Here is a 19,138-nt window from a genome sequence, read left to right on the forward strand (position 1 = left end):
TCCCATGACCAAAGTTCCTTACATGGGACAACTGAGCTGTCTCCATGACAACACCGCAAACTCTATCCTCTGATGAAGGCTACGAGATGCGGTTGAAAGCTTCAGAGGAAATCTAGTAAGTGGACCTTGAGTTAAGATTTTTTTTTTTGTCAAAACCAACAAACAAAACATACTTCTAGTGGAATCTAGCCATGCAGAACCGTTTTAATAGATGCTATTTCTTCAAAAGAAATTTCAGAATCAGATGTCTCAAAATAAGAGACATCACATGACACCTTTGTTTACTCTGCTACGACAACCAAACTATTAGGTTTCAGGGTTCCGCCTACCAACCTCATAGTCATTGGTCCGAGGGCTACATGTCGCTTTGTCAGTGGATGGCACGATGTCCATCACGGCACTTTCAACAAGTTTGTAAGGACCCATAAACGTTTTGGTTTGTTATGGACTTGAGTCATAGCTGTAAAAGTATGTCAAAGTTCTTATTATTTTCTAAATCTTTCACTAGCAACTATCTAGAAACACGTTAGAATATTTAAGTTATCGTTTCTCGGTGATGTCACTGTTATTTTCAAAATGTCTGTCAATGGATCACTGTGTCAAACTTAAATATAACGTCACTGGGACAGCTACAAAAGCACAAAAGTCGTCTGTAAAAGCTTAAGCATCCAGCTATGTATTGTTGTCTATCGTTTTTCTATGTCAGAAAAGTAATATTAGCGCTTTAAGAGCCAATAGTTTGTGTTGTAAAACTGTTCTTGATGTTTTCAAACTCTTCAAACCCAACTGACGTTAGCCTAGTTAACTTAGTTATGCTAGCTGTTAGCTAACATTAAACAAATCTAACGTTAAACAAATCTCAAAATGGTTTAGCTAACGTAACTACATTGTGAATGCTTGTGTTTTAAAATGTACGTCACGTTGTGGTATAACCACTTTCATAACGTTGGTGTTAGATTTCTTACAACATAGGCCTACTTATTGCATGCTTTGTTTATTTCCTCATAGCTAACAGGAGGTTTCAGGAGGTGGACACAGTAACACTACCACCTTCACAATATGCAATTAGCAGTAATACTTGCAATAAATACTAAAATAGTTATAATTTTCACTATAGTTGGCATTGTATCAGAGAGGTAGTGACTCAACTCCCTGGCAGTCTTTGCAGCCATAGTAATTACGTTAGATCTTGTTGCACAGATATTATTATATTAATATTATTATTACTATATTAGATTTTATTGGGTCCACAAGCTGTATGTGTTTTATAGTGGAGATTCTGTACATGTCACATACAAACCAGTAATCTAATATACAGTATATTATAATGAATTTTATATGAAAGCATTGACATAATCTCAGACATTGTATGCTTATATAACAGCATGGGAATTGTACATTTTGCAACACATATGTCTCTTTTCTTATGGGTAATGAAAATAGATTTGAGTGAAGAATAACTCACTCTCTCCTGGTAGCTTTGTGGTTAACACACTATTTCTTGTTAAGTAATACTTGAAGAGTGGGCCTTAGGTGTGTCTAGTTTAACCAGCTTCCAGCAAGAACCAGATTCCATTTACATTAGGTAATTTTCCAGCACACCATGCCTGTTTGCCTTTTAATATGGGAGGTTTACCTATGTGTGACCAACCCACAGACTTTATCGACCAACCAGAAACAGTGTCCTGACCCAAAGTTCAAGAAGCAGGATGTTTGACTCTTTTGTTGCTCCTACAGTGTTCAAATCCCCCTCTTTGGGATCATTACTCTTCAGTAAATCAAAATCTCTGGAATTTGCATCCCTGCTATTGCATCCCCATAATTTAATCCATAAATTATTAATGTACTTTATTGTTGCAGCTATATAAGAATGTAATTACGTTTAGTAGGAGTGTGTCACTGAATGTTACAAAAGCAAAGATGCATGGTTTGACACATAGGAAATAAAGACAGTCGAATAGTAGTTGGTAGTCTGAAGATCAGAAGGTGTAAAGTGACATAATTTATTATACAGTTTATTGTACCTATTATACAATCAGATCTAAGAGCTACATTTTCTGAACATTTATATATATCAAGCGTGCCCATGTGTGGCCACGAGAGAGTACAATATGTTGGAGCATTCATGTCAGTCTTTTGTTCCTGACTGCTTCTGATTCTCTGATTCAGCAGACTGGATGTGACCCTGTGACCCCTGGTTGCCAGGGAGAGAGCAGTGGGGCCATGGCTGCTGGGGCTACGGTCGGGGAGAGCCAACTCCAGAGGATTATCCGAGATCTGAATGGTACGCCAGCTTTATGTGTGTGTGCCTGTTGGTGTGATTGTGTGTGAATAGACTGGCGGCAGGCGGTTGAAGGCTGACGTGGTGTGACTGAAGAGAGGAGAAACAAGAGTCAGAAAGGTTTGCCATGATGTCATGACCTTAGTCTTAGTGCCAAGTCTAGGTACAATCTTTACGCCCGGAACTATCTGACCTCTCCTGCTCATCAAATCATTTGGGAAAACGTGCATCTGACCTTCTGGCCCCCGAGTAAGGGTGTGGTGAAAGCCTTTGTCAGCATGCAGCGAGACAGAAAGTGCGTACTGAGGGTGCACCCATCACAGGTGTCCTTCCAGTTTTTGCGATGGATTCGAGGCAAGTGGCTGATTTACAGATTAGCTGTGCTTGAAGAGGGTGGAAATGGAAAAAAATGGAAAACAATTGGAGATATAGGCATCGGGGCTGTTTGTGTGTGAGTGTGTAACCAAAATACACCAAGAGGTGAAAATATTACAGCAGTATAATTTTGCATTTCTTTTGTGTTCTTTTCGGGACATGTGATTTTAGGTCATTTCTAAGGAGATAACATTTTTCTTTTTTTTTTTGCTGTTTGCTTTCCTGCTACTTCTCTGCCCTAATATATTTTCTGAATGAAGACTAGCCGGGTCTTTCTTTTTTTAATAAAACACATTTTTTATATCATGTTTGTATCTGTAAGAAGCATGTGTCTTTTAAATGTGTTTTCTGAGGGAAATTTGAACACGACTTGTTTGTATGAACTCCCTTTTATTTATCCCTTATCTTTTTTTCATCTTTGAACTAAATGAATTTCAGAGGCTGTTGCAGAGCTTGCAAGAGAGTACAGGGAAAGTGGGGAGCCAATCACCGATGACAGTACCAACCTGCACAAATTCTCCTACAAACTGGAGTACCTGCTACAGGTGTGGTTGTGCTTATAGTATGATCCCAATTACTCAAGGAAGATGTGAATAAATAGATAATTAATGATTCCCAAATAAGATACTTGGATAGATAGAAAAATGTGATGTCTGCTCTTACAAAATAAATAATAGGAAAATTGTACAGATTGTAAATTTTGCATGTGTGATGATTAATTCATATCATTCGTTCTAAAATGGATAGCTGTTTGGGGAACAACTCTTCAAATTGCTTCCTTTATTCTCATTTTATTGCTAAAAAGTAACATCCCTCAAAAAATTATCCATGTTTTTTTGTTCCAACTGTATCTATATATCTATCTATCTTTCAGTTTGACCAGAAGGAGAAGACCACATTTCTTGGTACAAAGAAGGATTATTGGGAATACTTCAACGACTGTCTGGCTAAGATCAAAGGAGCCAATGATGGGATCCGCTTTGTCAAATCCATCACTGAGGTATGAAGATTTTTTTTGTTGTTGTTTACAATGACACCACTGAATGGTGCGCAGATTACATACTGATCATTAATAATATTAATATATGTTTTACCCTCCACCCACAAAGGCTCAAAAGGGTATTTGCTTCCATTTTCTTTCTCATCTCTTATAGTACAGACATGACACAGCATACACAAAGAGCCTGTCGTAAAACTTTTTTAATATTGCTGTTTAGAAATCAGTGCGTCCAATATATGAGACAAAAAAACCAAAACACATATAAATCAATGGCACTGATGTTTTACATCCCTGTTACCGTAACACATAAGCAACTTATATTTTGTATTGTAATTGTTACATGTTATGGGTTTTTTTTGTCATTCGTCTTCTTTTTAATTTTATATAAATGGTTAATGTCAAAATAGTGTTTTTTAAATTAACTGCATGTTTATAGCATTACTTCTTTAACAGTTATGTTGTGGTTGAGATTAAAATGATCATTTAGATTAAATAATGAATTGTTTTTAACTTTGTCGTTTGTTGTTTGACAAGTGGGATATCCTTGGAGTGTGAGTATGAAGTAAACACTGGGTAAAAAAGCTCTGAGTAAAACCATGCCTTTTTTTGCTTTGATAGCTGAAGACATCTCTGGGGAAAGGACGAGCGTTTATCCGTTACTCCCTCGTACATCAGCGACTGGCTGACACCCTGCAGCAGTGCCTGATGAACCAGAGAGTCACCAGGTAAAACTGTCAGAGCACAATGAAGTCTCTTTGCAAAGTTTTTTTTTCTTTTTGATTTGGATATGAAGAATAACAGACGTTTGTTGATGTGCAAGTGATTTGAAAAATAGAACAAGATTTGTTTGTGGATTACAAGGATTGTTAAAATTGAGTAGCGACTGTGAAACACTTTCACCAGAAATAGGCAGGTTAGGTATGGTGATACTGAAACTGATGTATATGTCATTATTTGCACTTTCAAAAGTGAATGTTGATGTTTTGTTGTGGTGTTTTACTTAATCATTTTCCCTTTCTGTTAAATGGGTCTACTGCTTCAGTAGTCAGTAGTAGTTGAATGTGAAGAGCTGTCTACCTAAGAATTAAGTTACTGTTTTCAGTGACTTACCAGAGGTCAAAATGGGTGTGTGTAGATACACATTGTACCAAATGGAGAACTACAAGGAAAAATCAAAATCTTAAAGAGGCATACAAGTAATTTAGTGCCATAAACCATTTATTACTGTCTAAGCTATGTAATGTCCAAAAAAGTTCTCAATTGGTACAAAACATGTAGAATACTGCACACATTACACTTATCTAGGACTAAAACTTCAAGTTCAACTGGACATTTTAATGAAGCAGTTCATGAGCTAAGAGGGAAAGCACGCCGGGCTTTCTATGCCATTAAAAAAATAATAATACAAACAGAAATACCATTCAGAATTTGGTTCAAATTAATTGAGTGTGTTATCAAACCAATTGCACTCTATGGCAGTTAGGTGTGGGGTCCACTTACAAAACTCGACTTTACTCAATGGAATAAACACCCCATTGAGAGTCCTTTAGATTCTCCTACATGTCCAGTGGAAAGCTACAAACAATACATGCAGGGCAGAATTAGGCCAATACCCATTAATAATACAAATACAAAAAAGGGCAATTAACTTTTGGACACACCTAAAACTAAGAGACCCCCTGTCGTATCATTACCAAGCCCTGCAATGCCAGGAGTAATAGGAACCCCCTTGTCCAACTGAGTCCACAAACCTGCTCTATTGTCACACCTCAGAAACAGAACACATCACCAATCAGACACCATGAAATTACAAAACAAACAAAATTTCATCATCTATTGGCAAACACAAACAAATGTGAAAAGTATAAACATCTTAGAGAGGCACATTTAAATTTTTTTTAATTAATAACAAAAGGTTTTCTTAACCTATTAGATGAAGAAAAACTAACAGTTCTACTAGGGGAGTACTCAAAGAGCTGTGAATTAGTAGCAGTCTATGTTTTTGCCTGCCATAAACTGAGGGACAGTGAGTGACAGTTACGTGACACACGTTGCTGCTGTTATATTTGACGACAGGTTATTTGTTTTGTCTTGTAATATGTTTCTTTGCTGTAATATGTTTATTTGCTATAGTATGTTATTTAATTAATGTTTAGCTTTTCAATGTCTAAACACTTGCTTTGGCAATCTGTACAGTGTTACAGCATGCCAATAAAACCATTTGAATTGAATAAAACCATTTAAATAATGTGGCTTGTTTCTGAGGAATTTCTGTATTTCCTCGTTTAGATGTCAATTTCTTCTTATGAGTGTCAACGGTCAAAATATGGGACAAAACTTCCTTTTTTAGCCACTGTTATTGTTTGCAGTTGTTCTGCTATGTCCTACTGTAACCTCTACCTCATCTCTCTTCCCACAGTGACTGGTACTATGCAAGGAGCCCCTTCTTGAAGCCCCACCTTAGTGTTGACATAATCAATCACCTGTACGAACTCAATGAGGTCCAGTTTGATGTGGCTTCCAGAGGTCATGATCTTGATGCCTCCTGGCCCACTTTTGCAAGGTAACAAACATGACACAAACATGTAGAGCAGATAAAAACTACAAAAATATCTCATAAATATCAGATATCTAAATAGGCATCAAGAAACTATTAGTATGTCCAAATACAGCCACTCCTTTGCACCTTCTTTGGAGTTTAGTCAGGATGTGTGATATTTACCAATGGTTACAGTATCAGATTTATTTTCTGATCAACAGGAGGACATTGGGAAGTGCAAACTCACCCGGCCACATGTGGAAACCACCCAGTCGGAGTTCCAGTATTAACAGTCTGGCCAGCACATACTCCCAGGTAACTGACGTATGTCTCTATTGTCATTTTTTCATCATTTTAAAATGATAATATGATGTTCATCACTCTTTCTCTGTTGCTTCCCTTCTCCTCTGGTTCCCCTTGAAACCATCTAGCAAGCACCTGAGTTCCCCTCTAGCCCTGACTATGGTCAGGGTCTGCTGAATGACCTGAACGAGTCTCTACCTGCCTGTACCGAAGATGTAAGCACAGTTGAAGACCTTCGCCTGGAGCTGGACCAGTCAGAGCTGAAGCAGCGAGAGCTCCTAGATAAGATGCAGCAGCTGGGCGAGGAGGCTGCTGAGCTCAGGGGGGTAGTAGTGGAGCTCCAGAGGCAACTGGATGTGTCCCTTTCTGCCCAAGAGAAGCAGCAGGGCTTGCAGGGAGAACTCAAGGCTCTGCAGGGGAGAGAAGAGGCCCTGTCCGGAGAGGTGGAAGCACTCAGGACTGGGGAAAAAGCCAGGGAGGCTGAACAACAACTGCTCCAGGAAAAGTTGGCAGCTGCTGAGGGGAAGAACATAGAACTCCTAGCCAAGTTGGACGAGGTTCTGAATGAGAAGAGCCAGCAGGCAGCCAGTTACTTTGATTCAGCTCAAAAGATACACGAGTTGCTGGACAGATTGAAAGAGGCAGAGAAAGGGAAGATGGAAGCTGTAGCTGAGGTAGAGGAGAAGAAGAGACAGGCAGAGAGGCTAGAGGAGGAGCTGAGAGTCAAGGAAGCAGCTGCAAAGGATGGTGAAACAAAACTTGAAGCATTAGTTGCATCTGCGTCTGAGGAGAACGCCAAGTTGGAGGCGAAAGTGGAGGAACAGTGCAGTGCCCTTGATAAGCTGCAGGGGGCCTTGACAGTGAGAGAGAAAGAGGCAAGTAACCTACAAAGGCAGCTGCAGGACCTTCAAAGATCTCTAGAGGAGAAGGAGAAAGAGGTGGAGGAGGTGAAGAGGAGGGCACACCAAGATAAAGATGAAATGCAGAAGAAGGCTGGAGGCATAAAAGAGTCTTTAGAAGCAGAAGTCACTGCCCTTAAGGAGAAGCTAAAGAGGAAAGATGTAGAGCTTATCTCCAGCTGCGAGACACTACAACAGCTAGAAACCAAGAACCAAAGCCTGACCAAAGAGCGGGACAAACTAACCACAAACCTTGTTGAGCTGGAGGGTAATGTCAAAGAACAAGCCACGAAGATAGAAGACTACAAGACGCAGTGCGGCAATCTAATGGACCTAAATGAGAAACTGTTGAACAGGGTGAAGAGAAATGAGGAGCTGAAGAAGGAGATGGCAGAAAACAGAACAGTCCTTGAAGCTGAATTAGCAGCTCTTAGGGCTTCTGAGAAACAGCTTCGCGGCCAGCTAGATGATACCAAGATGACAGTAGATGAAAAAGATAAGCGCTTGCGTGAGGAGAACCGCAAGCTGGATGAGAGTCTGCAGCGAGCCACCTTGGCTGCAAAGCTCTCAGAGGCCACGTCAAACCGGCTGGAGCAGGAGAACCAGAGTCTGAGAGAGGAGCAGGACACTGTGAAAGCAGCTCTTAGCCGCATGCAAGCTGACCTGAAGAGTGTTCACGGGCAGATCGGAGAATTGGAGAAGAACTTAGGAGCTTCACGCAGGAATGAAGCACACCTTCAAGAACAGCTCCAAGCCAAAGAGGCCCAGCTAGAGATTAAAGAGAAGAACCTTGTTGAGTTACAGTCCGGGTTAAAAGCTCTGGAGGCCAGGGAGAAGGAACTTGAGATTGCCAAAGCTGATGCAGAAGAAGCCTGTGCTAAACAGACAGAAGTGATTAAAAGGGTTACTTCTGAGAAGCAGGTGATGGAGAGATCTCAGTTGGAGAGGAGTGCGGTCCAAGCAAAGGAGAGCCAGGAAGTGACAGGTAAACTGACTATGGTCGAGCGCCAGTTGGAGGTGAGCATGAAAGACGTGTCCAGGCTGCAGGCAGAGAACCTGGACCTCAGGGTGCAGGTAAAGAGGTCTGAGGAGGAAAAGCTAAAATCACAAGCACAGCTGGAGGTGACAGAGGCTCAAAGAGATGAGCTCAGGATTCTGACTAAGCAGCTTAAAACCCAGACAGAGGCACTGAATCAGAGGCATGTAACAGAGCTTATGGAGTGCAAAAAGAAAGAAGAGGCGCTGATTGAACAGCGCGATAGAGAAGTAGCTGCCCATGCCGAGTTGGCTATCTCTGCGGCTGCCATCCGAGAAGGACTGTCCAACCTCAAGGCAGAAAATGACAGACTAGCCTTAGAGAACAGCGAGACACGTGAGGGTCTACACAGGGCAAACACAGAGATGGCGGAATTGGGGATGACCATCTGTAAGCTAAGTGCAGAAAAGGAAGAGGCCAGAGAGCATTGGGCAGGGGACACTGCCAGGATTGAAGAGCTGGAGAAAGAGGTGGAGCGACTAGAAGAGAGCATGGCAGAACTACGGCTGGAGAATACCAAACTAAGAGAGGAGCTGACACAGAAGGAGAAACTTCCAGAGACTATCAAGGAGCTCCATGAGCAGTTGGAAAAGGCCAAGAACCAAATGCAGAGCTTCAAGGACTGTGGCAGAGAAGAGGCGGAGGCTGTCAAGTTCCAAATGAGCTCAGAGAGCATGAATCACCAGGTCCAGATGAAGGTGAGTTAGTCCAAACTGGTTAATTATGACTTGTATTACACTCTTGAGAGTCTTTTTTGCAGATACAGATTGCATTATAATGCCAGGTGTAAATTGGATGTGTCAGAATATCCAAATCAGTTACCTCTTGGGATGGCAATGTCAGTCGGTCGGTCCACAACTTTGGTCCAGACTGAAATATCTTAACAACAATAGGATGGCCGTGAATTTTTCTACAGACATTCATGGTCCCCAGAGGATTAAACCTAAAGACTTTGGTGATCCTCTGACTTTTTTTTTTAGCGCCACCATGAAGTTGACATTGTTGGTTCAGAGTGAAATGTCTCAACAACTATTAGATGTATTGCCATGAAATTTGGCACTGACATTAATGATCCCCTCAGGAAGAATTGTAATTTTGGTGATTCCCTGACTTTTTATCTAGCATCATCATCAGGCCAAATTTGTAATTTGTCCAACACTTTGGTTTATTTACTTTGGATCAAATACCTGCAAAACTAATGAAATCCCCTTCTGCCTCAGCTGTACTTTGTGTTTAGTGCTAATTAGCAAATGTTAGCATGCTAACGCACTGAATTAAGTGGGTGAACATCATAAACATTATATCTGATCAGCATCAGCATGTTAGCAGTGTCATTGTAAGCATATTATCATTTAGTTCAATGCACCGCTGTGCCTAAGTACAGCCTCACAAAGCTGCTAGCGTGGCCGTAGGCTCTTCTTTCCCTTCTCTTGTGTTACTCTCACATTTCAGAGTGTGAATGAGCAGCTGGACAAGGTGAAAGCCCAACTGCAGGAGGAGCTGAAGAATGTGTCCAGCTTGCAGGCCAAAGTGTCTGAACTAGAGGTCTGTGTCTTTCAGGCATCAAATACAATGCTTCATGTTTACATAATAAGTAGATACATGGTATGTTCTGTAATCGTTGGAGAGTACATGCCTTTCCAGAGATATAGTGTTATATAAAAATACCGTCATCAGAAAAAAAGTGTGTGATGTATTCACTTTTTCAAGTCTAAAGAAAACCATATACGATTAAGAGCGGACTGAGAATAGATTGCAGTGAAAAGTGCAACATTCTATACATAGCCTGGAACAGGAACCAACTTCTCTATCATTAGTGGATTAACAGCAGGGATGGAGAAAAGGAAGCTACACACCACATGGGACATAATAACAGGCAAATTATTTATTTTGTACTCATTACCAGTAGATGATTATATGAGCAAATTGTTTCAGGTCTCTGTTTTTTTATAACGAGACACCTTGATTGCTTGAGCAGTTTTCTTTGATTGCAGAAGGTTTAATAGATGCAAAATCACTGCAGTGTACTGATCCTAATCCAATTAATAGCTCAATGAAATTGCTTTGAGATCATACTTTTTCCTCTATGGTTTGATGTGTTAACAGATCTATATAATAGGATTTGATTTTGAGGGATGTTTTTAAGATTTCATTTAGGCTTGGTTACTCCAAGGACAAGGTGTTTCTATAATGTCCTCTAGTGCACGATGCATCAGCAAAAAACAGAACAATTGTTTAAATTATTGAAAAAAAATGTGTACTGATGGTTATTTTTTTATGTGTTCTCATATTGTTTGATAAAGGCTGTGAATGAGCAGTACTTGCAGCTAACTGGCGAGAAAGATGCTCACATCACAAAGATAGAAACAACCATTCGTGAGGGTGAGAGCGAGATTCAGCAACTGAGAGATGCGGTATCCAGGTGCGTTTATGACCAGTGATAGCTGTGAATTTCATCTTTTGGTGCAAAAAAGAGCTACTGACTCATTTTCCTTGTGTCTACTCTCAGTGCTGAAGAAGCACACTTGGCTGTGCAAAAGGTCTGCGAGGAATTGACGCAGAAACTCAACACAACAGAAGCTGACAAACAAAACCAGTGCCTGAAGATGACTGCAGAGATCGATGACCTCAACAGAACCAAGATCAACCTTGAAGAGCGGCTCATCGAGCTTATAAGGTTTGACCTGTCTCTAGCACAGCTGTCAACAGCGTCTGGATGTCTACCACCGTGTTATGTTTGATTGCTGCCTGCTCTTTCATAGTTCCACTGGGGAGTGTGTATTTTGAATAGGTTCTTCCAGTAAGAGCAGTTCTCTGATGTTGTTATATTTGACAATGATGAGGGAAAATTGGGCCTTAGGAGCAGGATCAGGGGAAAAGGCCCTTCTGAATGCTGAGATCATTTACTGAGGACAGATCTGACAGAGAGACAGAGAAGAGAGCAGGAAAAGTAATGCTGAGAGGCCAACATGACAGGTGAAGTGTGGTAGAGAGACACTACTGAATAGAACAACGTTTTTATGCGTCATTCTTCACTGGATTCAGGAACCAATGTTGCATCAAAAGCTTTCATACTCTGTAAGGAAAACATAAATACAATGATTCAGTCAAGTCCTTTAGGATGTGCCCACATGATTTCAGTCTTTTGTATTATGCATGCTTTCATTGTTCTTCTCAGTGGCATTATTTGGGGAAATTAGGCTATTTCCAGTGTCAAGTATATCCAACATGTTAGTATAAAATTACTGTTCAGTACAGGGACATGACATGTTAAATTTGTTCAGCCTTCAAAGATCACAAAGTGGGAAACATACCATATAAACTACAGATAACATCACAAGGTTAGTGAAGTTTATTTTACAGTATAGCCAGCTTCCATTTGCCTCCAGAGCAGCTTTGAAATATTCAGCATTAAATGTTTTAACATCCAACAGAACACAATTCTAAACAGCAAGTAAGTTGAATTCATCCATTTGAAAAAAACAAATTAAAAACTAAATTCAGTCCCAGGCCAAGATTTGTTAAGACAACATCGAATAACACTAAACTTCCATGCATTTGTCTTTTTTGTGCATTTCATTAGGGACAAAGATACTCTGTGGCAGAAGTCAGATGCTCTGGAGTTTGAGCAGAAACTGCGAGCAGAGGAGCGCTGGTGGTTAGTGGATAAGGAGGCCACGCACTGCCTCGGCTGCCAGGGCCAGTTCACCTGGTGGCTGCGCAGACATCACTGCAGGTGGGCTTTCACTGGGCACCTGGGCCTACTGTACACCATTGCTCCTGTCACTGTCTGTACCTACCCTGTTTGATTTTCATACTACATACAACGTCACTTGTGTGATTTCTCAAAATGCGACATCAAAAATATGTTTTAGTAACAAAAGTATAGATCTGATATGGATGAAAACCCATTTATTTTTTCATACATTAATCATTTTTTAGGCTTTGTGGTCGCATCTTCTGCTACTACTGCAGCAACAACTTTGTGATGACCAAGCACAGTGGGAAGAAGGAGCGCTGCTGCGGGGACTGTTACACCCAACACAGTGCGGTGGTGGAGAGGTTCACAGAGGCAGAGCTGAGTCCTTCAGACACTCAGCCCCCTCCACCCAGAGCTGGACCTCAACCACCTCCTAAACCACCCCCATATAAACCCACTCCCAGGGTAACAGGTGAGAGGCAGGCCAGGAAGAAAAACACATGCTAATTTCTACATGTTAACTTGACAACTGCACAAAAGTGCCCAAATGTTTATGCTCTAGTTCTCTGGCCCTCTGTCTTCTTTTACTATAAGTTCTATGGGAAGCAGAATTGAAAATACTGACTTCGTCATATTGAGGAACAAGGACAGAAACCGTGCCATTGAATTCTTATTCAACAGACTAAAGGGGAAGAGGCTGACTTTTCTATGTAGAAAACAACCTGTTTTGCTTTTACTGTAAAGAAACCTGCATAATGTTAGGTCTATTTTTGTAGTGGCTTAGTCTCAAACATGAATTTCAAGAGTTCTCTTTACTGTACATTCAATAAGATTTTGTATACTGTGCAATCAGAAGTCTATACCATGTGAACACGTAGTGGTCCAATTGTCAAACAGTTAAATTCATACATTCTTGTTCCTCCCAGTTTCAGACCCCAGCAACAGATCTGACGATGGAGCTTTCGACATAATCACAGAAGAGGAAGTAAACGGCGTCTACGACAGTGACACCACGTCCCAGACCACAGGAGGCTCCCTGGAGGGAGAACAAGACCGACGGCCTCCAGGAGCCCTGGATATGTGAGTGTAATATTTTCTGTAAAAATTTCTGAGTCAGTATGTGACTCTGTCCCATTGGTCACATTCCTCAGTTGAAGGTCAGACAGTCACAACACAAGATACCACAGCAGCTTTGTTCTGAGCTTATGAAATTGCAGAGTTTTAAAGACATAACTGCTTGGGGTTTTACTCACACATCGACGTCAAGGCCTCTGTGTTCAATTGTTGCTCTAAGAAGAGTGACAACTGCATACAGTACATTCATGAACTGTACTGGTATCATGCTAGCTAATCAGAGCACGTCACGAGTCAAAAGTAAAATTCTACATACGGCATATAGTGCCGGAAGATTTAAAATTTAGAAATGTTTCAAATCTTGTTTTGTACTTAAAGCAGCCAAACAATTAGGCTTTCTTCCAGTTTGCCATGTTATTTTTACCATAACACTTTCAAAGATGGGAAGTAGGAGTTTGAGAAGTGAGCTAGTTCCATTTTATCAATAACGCACCATCAATTGGTCAGAGGAAATGGGTCAAAAAGGGTCATGCCTGTATACTGACCTATATCATGCAGTGTTGTAAATAACTACAGATCATCAGAGACACTCGTCATGGCCCATTCTCTAGCTTGCACATATCTGTTATGAATGTCCCACTGCTGCTCTTAAAAAGGCCAATAAAAACAGACTCTCTACTGCTTGAATGCAGAAATCTGTGGAGTAGATGCAACTTGATTTGTTTGTTTTCTTTGTTTCAACACCTTCTGATATTTTCCAGTCACAGTGCACCCCAAGAAACAGGATCTCCAATACATAGAAACTTACGGTGATTCAGCACATGTTTCTGTCCCCTCCCAGCTGTCAGATAGTATTTAGGGAAGTGCTTCGTCTTGTTTTTACTTATGAGCAAAAGTGAATTGGAAGAATTGAGAAGTGATACAGTTTCATGGGTACTAAAGGTGGCAGATAGTGGAGAGAGGCTAAAGCATTCATGTGTTACCATTATGTTGTAAACTGTATGGAAATGTTTATAACACATTTATGTGCAGAAGGACTGCTGTCATCCTAATTTATGCACCAAAAATGTACAATGTACAAAGATGTACCCCAGAGATAACTGGAAGGAAGATGAGGCAACATTGAACTCATTCGTGCTTGATTCAAGTTAATGTCATAATTAATGTTAAGCATAATGTATTTGAAATTAAGTAAATGGGATAAAAACCTGCAAAAACGCTGGTATGACCTTTGAATATGCATGGGCCATGATGCATGGGTAAAATTCATATTCCACTTCAAATGCATAATGATGAATCTATACCTATGTCAGCTACACAGGATACTTTTTACGTATTTTTGTAGTAAGATGATCATTATAGTGAAGAACAGCTTTTTGTTCTGAATGAATCATTATGCCATTTGATAGTTATGTACAGTTAAAACAAAATATTACTCTCCTTGTGTTGGATTTTGCAGAGGTACAGGCGATGTGACTACTGATGACCCGGGAGAACATGTTCCCACTGTTCAGGATTCAGAAATCAACCTTCTCAAATCAGGAGAAGTCACGTGAGTCTGGACCTTGGTATATTTAATATGTTAGTGTATGTTACCTTGTATAAATACCACTCTTAAAATTAATTTGTTGTCATTGCAGGATGGCTGTCCCTCTCAGCATTGATGATATTTCTCAGTTTGGCGATGGTTCCAGGGAACTCTTCATCAAGTCCAGCTGTTACAGTGTGATAAGTGTCGCCGTGGGTGACTGCGGGCCAGCCATCGGCTGGATGTTTTCTTCAGAGCCTAAGAGCATCTCCTTTAGTGTGGTTTACAGGGAATCCACTGATACTCAGGTGGATCAGGCAAAGGTAGATGTGCTTGTTGTTTGCATTTTTATGTTCTGCAATGTGTTGTGAGGCCCAGGAGCCACTGGCAACCTATACACCTATACAGTATAGGGAGCCCAGTGAATGTGAACATGTCTTGACATAATTCAGTCCTTGTACGTCTGCCACAGGAAAAGTCCAGGAAGGCAAAAGCCAAAGGCAATGTTGCTACATAATTTCTAATGAAAGTACATCATGAGGCTGAAGGGATCCAATTGTTGGAAATTGCAGCCACTTCAAAACTGATGAAGAACAGATGATGGCTCAAAAGTTATTACCAGACACAATGCACTGACCCTGTGTGTGCTTTCATGGGTGCCTCCTGCAGAGAGCAGGGCGGTTTGCTTGATTTTTTAAATTTGACTGACTGAGGAAAAACACTGCAGGTTGCCAGTGTTGCTCAGCAGGTTGAGGTAAACACTTAAAGCACTTAAAATGTCAGGGGTTGTAAATGAGTTATGACCTTTGGTGTCATATTCCCCTCCCCTCCCTCTCTCATGGGTTGGAATTTAAAATATATTACAATTATTATGATAATGATGATGATTGTATTCTTGCTGTCCAACATAAACAGTCATGTAAGGTAACATAAATGTCATAAAAACAAGATAAGAGTATTATAGATAGACTGGCCTAGGGGAGATTTGTTAAACAACCTCTGGCAGAATCTTTCACCTGTACCTTAAGTTTCACTACAGACCAATGTTTCTGTTCTTCTCTCAGGTCCTGATTCCTCTTACTCGCTGCAATTCCCATAAAGAGACAATACAAGGACAGCTGAAAGTCCGACACCCTGGCCTGTACACATTCATCTTTGACAACTCATTCTCACGGTATGGAACTCCTGACATCAAGCGTCCTTTCCTGATTCTCCCTCTTATTGACTTCACCATCAGTTCCTGCCATTGTTGGGCACGTGTGTGTGTGCGCGTGTGTGCGCGTGTGTGCGCGTGCGCATGCATTTGACCTTTAAGCTGGCTTCCTATTGTACCACAGCTTCTTGTTTCAGTTAATTGGATTGCAGTCCTTTGATCAGAAACCTTCTTCCAGCAGGTTTATCTCCAAGAAAGTCTTCTACCATCTGACCATGGAGAAGCCCATAATCTATGATGGAAGCGACTTTCCCTAAAGCTGGATAACGCACGCTCCCACAGAGGCATCAGTATGATGTCACAAAGACATCATCATGATGTCGCTGTGGCTAGAGGGACACTGAAGAGATGGCAATTCAGTGACTGTTTCTAATTGATTTGACTTTTTTGCTCTTTTGTTCCCAAAACATGTTTTTACCCAAGTATTTTATGTTTTCAAAAATGTGTCTATTATTTAAATCTGTGGTGTTAATGTTTTGAGGTGTGCTCATGTTTTAACTGTGGCCTAAGTGAAGTGTGGTCAACAAGATGAAAGAGGTTGTAGAGAGGAACAGTAAGAGAAATATTTATGCAAGTTTTATTGTGTTTTTTAAATATACACCAAGTAATATACGTACCTTTAGTTCAGCTAGGTTTAAATTAGTAAGTTGTTTAGTTAGAGAAATTGTGTAATTTTGTTATTTCTTTCTGTAATTTTTGGCGGTTTTGGTTGGGCTCTCTTTTCCCAAAAATGCTGATACGTTAGGGAATGCAGATCACTGCAAGTAACGCTATCAGTATGAAAAATTATAAAAGACGACAAATATTTATCTGCAAAAGTTGTCTATGAAGACCCAGGAAAGATTTTTAAAATTTGAAAAATCTTGGCCAGTTTGCAATATTTCAAGTGTTGTGCAATCTTTTAAATCAAATGACCTTTTTTATGAATTGACTTGTCTGGACACTATATTTTCACTTTGCCAGCGCAGGAAGGAAACAAAGCAGTAACTAGTAACTGGCCTGGAAAAATACAGTTTCTGTTTGATAACTAAGCATAGGAACTTTGTACAAATCTCAGGAGTGGGACATAAAATTGTCCTCCAGTGGTAGCATGTTGCAATTTTCTGTTTTTGGAAAACAAAACAAAAAAGAAGAAAAGATAAACTGCAATCTTACTTTCTGTGTAAGGAGACCTACAAACCAGCTTTCTCCATCCAGTTTAGAGGATCTCGCGAAGCAGAGTGCCTGTACTTACACAGGCTGACTTTATGTGTCATTACAGTGACATTCAGTTAAAGTATATTAATGACTGCTAATGAACTCCTGTACTTTCAAAGTGCCTATTAACTCTAATTGCCAGGGATTGGTTTGCTTTTGTAACTGTATATTTTACTTTGTTATCCACACAGAGCATGACACTTGGTATGAATTGGTACCATTGTGTAAAATCTTGAGTGACTTTTAAATCACAATATGCACAATATCATGTATTTCAGTTGTATCAGTTGAAATGATTTTTTCAGTTTGGATTTCATTCGAATCTCTGGACTCTTTTTGTCATATGTTTAGATAACCCTCTGCACTGTACTCTCAGTGATCAAATGGGTTTGAATATTGTGTGCTGTTTATTCTTTTATAGCAAACCAATAAGATAAAAGCGAGCTTGGTCACTTTTGGACACAACCATTCACTACTTAATGTAGCAAGGGCTTATCTCTATGCTGCTTTTGTAGAGATCTGTTTGCGTTTCAGTCAGATCTCTTATATTTTTGACGGGTGTAAATTGGTGCAATTTGTATGCAAAGCCTCATATTTTCTCTACAGAGCTGCACTTTGTGATAATGGTTTTATAAATTGTTATAAACAATATTAAATCTGTTAAGTTTACATTATCTTTGTCAAAGAATTTTCACAGGGATAGATTTTTCTACTTGCTGTTTTTGAAAGATAATTTTGGAGTAAAACGTGCATGAATCATCGCTGCAACCATTCAGTGTAACTAGTAATAGACCTGTCAAACACCCAGTAAACATTAATAAAATGTGAGAGTGATGATGCCTCCAACATCCACTAATCTGTGTCTGGTTTCATGTTTGACAGCTTGGAACGTCAGAACAACAAGAATAATACTTTACACATTCTGTGTGCTGCCTCACTCATTCAGAAATCTGACATGAGTAGGGATTGTCAACACACAAACAAGTGTTTCCTGTCTAACAATATGTCCAAATGCATACAGCAATACAGACGACAACAACACTCCACCGAGAATAAAAGCTATACTGGGTTTGTTCTTCTGCCATAAACTATATAAGTTTTCTCTGTTAGTTCTATTGTGATTCAGTGTGGCTTCTCAGCGGTAACATTGCATCAGCAGAGCTGTAGCTTAAGACACTATTATGTCCTCTGTATTTTAGCTTAGGGAATGTTTAATAGTTCACTATGTGTAACATTGCTGGACATCAGGTGTGGAAGTAGCCTGCCAGGATAATACTCAGTGAATTTTTTTTAGAACCTGTTGTGTTAATGATCTTATAAGAGCTGAAACAACTAGCCAATTTATCAATTAGGTAATCTACAGAACATTAATCTGCAGCTGTTTTGTTTAAGTCCATCAATCAAGTAATCGAGAAAATAATTGTCAGGTTGATAGATAACGAAAACATTCGTTACCTGAAGCCCTGGACCTTATATGACATGGTATCTTTTTGGTGTAAATGAAATATAATTTCCCTATATGCTTTTCATTAAGCTTTCATTTAAAAAAAACATATAACAAAATCCATGAAAACAGTTTCCACAAAATTGCAGCCAGATTGCAGAATGCACAAATGAATAAAATGAACAATCTTGAATGAATGTGTCAGAGGGATTCATGTGTCTGAAAATGATCAGCTATAGAAAAATAAAGCAAACACTGCTTTTTCCATCAAAGCCTGGTCTGAGACTCATCAGTATTTCACATGTCCCTCCTCAGTTTGAGTGTAAAGTGCAAGTCTAGCCTGATATTTCCGTAACACAGAACACAAGACCACATTTTGTGTGTGTCTTTGGCGACACGGTCAGGCTCAGGGAAGCAGAGGGATGAATTTTGAGTCTCACCTAACACACCAGTAGTAAAGGCGCAAACTCCCGCTCAGCCTCAGCTGTAAAGCTTGACGGTCAAACTAGGAGCTGACTTTAGGCTTCAAAATACAAGAGAAACGTGTCT

The 19,138-nt window shown here is 40.0% G+C and overlaps 1 protein-coding gene across 5 annotated transcripts; it reads left to right on the forward strand.

Moving 5' to 3' along the window:
- The first annotated feature begins 306 nt into the window (after positions 1–306).
- fyco1a (FYVE and coiled-coil domain autophagy adaptor 1a) lies at positions 307–18,001 on the forward strand. Of its 5 annotated transcripts, none has more exons than XM_044198816.1 (18): positions 307–414; positions 2,170–2,284; positions 3,095–3,201; positions 3,531–3,656; positions 4,275–4,381; positions 6,076–6,219; positions 6,417–6,510; positions 6,627–9,131; positions 9,886–9,978; positions 10,737–10,855; positions 10,943–11,110; positions 12,017–12,169; positions 12,376–12,605; positions 13,060–13,213; positions 14,667–14,759; positions 14,848–15,058; positions 15,800–15,909; positions 16,127–18,001. In XM_044198816.1, the coding sequence occupies exons 2-18, from the start codon at positions 2,224–2,226 to the stop codon at positions 16,203–16,205; spliced, it is 4,554 nt and encodes a 1,517-aa protein (XP_044054751.1). In that variant the 5' UTR covers positions 307–414; positions 2,170–2,223; the 3' UTR covers positions 16,206–18,001. The 5 variants fall into 5 exon arrangements, with proteins under 5 accessions (XP_044054751.1, XP_044054749.1, XP_044054752.1 ...); XM_044198814.1 differs by having other exon boundaries at positions 325–468; XM_044198817.1 differs by having other exon boundaries at positions 325–468; positions 16,130–18,001.
- The last annotated feature ends 1,137 nt before the right edge of the window (positions 18,002–19,138 follow it).

This window comes from Siniperca chuatsi, linkage group LG6 (genome assembly GCF_020085105.1).
Source record: "Siniperca chuatsi isolate FFG_IHB_CAS linkage group LG6, ASM2008510v1, whole genome shotgun sequence".
NCBI classification, from domain to species: Eukaryota; Metazoa; Chordata; class Actinopteri; order Centrarchiformes; family Sinipercidae; genus Siniperca; species Siniperca chuatsi.

Coding starts and splice junctions, on each gene's coding strand:
- fyco1a (XM_044198816.1), top strand. CDS start 2,224: ATGGCTGCTGGGGCTACGGTCGGGGAGAGCCAACTCCAGAGGATTATC. Junction 9,132..9,885: donor ATCACCAGGTCCAGATGAAG/GTGAGTTAGTCC, acceptor CTCACATTTCAG/AGTGTGAATGAGCAGCTGGA. Junction 14,760..14,847: donor CTCAAATCAGGAGAAGTCAC/GTGAGTCTGGAC, acceptor TTGTCATTGCAG/GATGGCTGTCCCTCTCAGCA.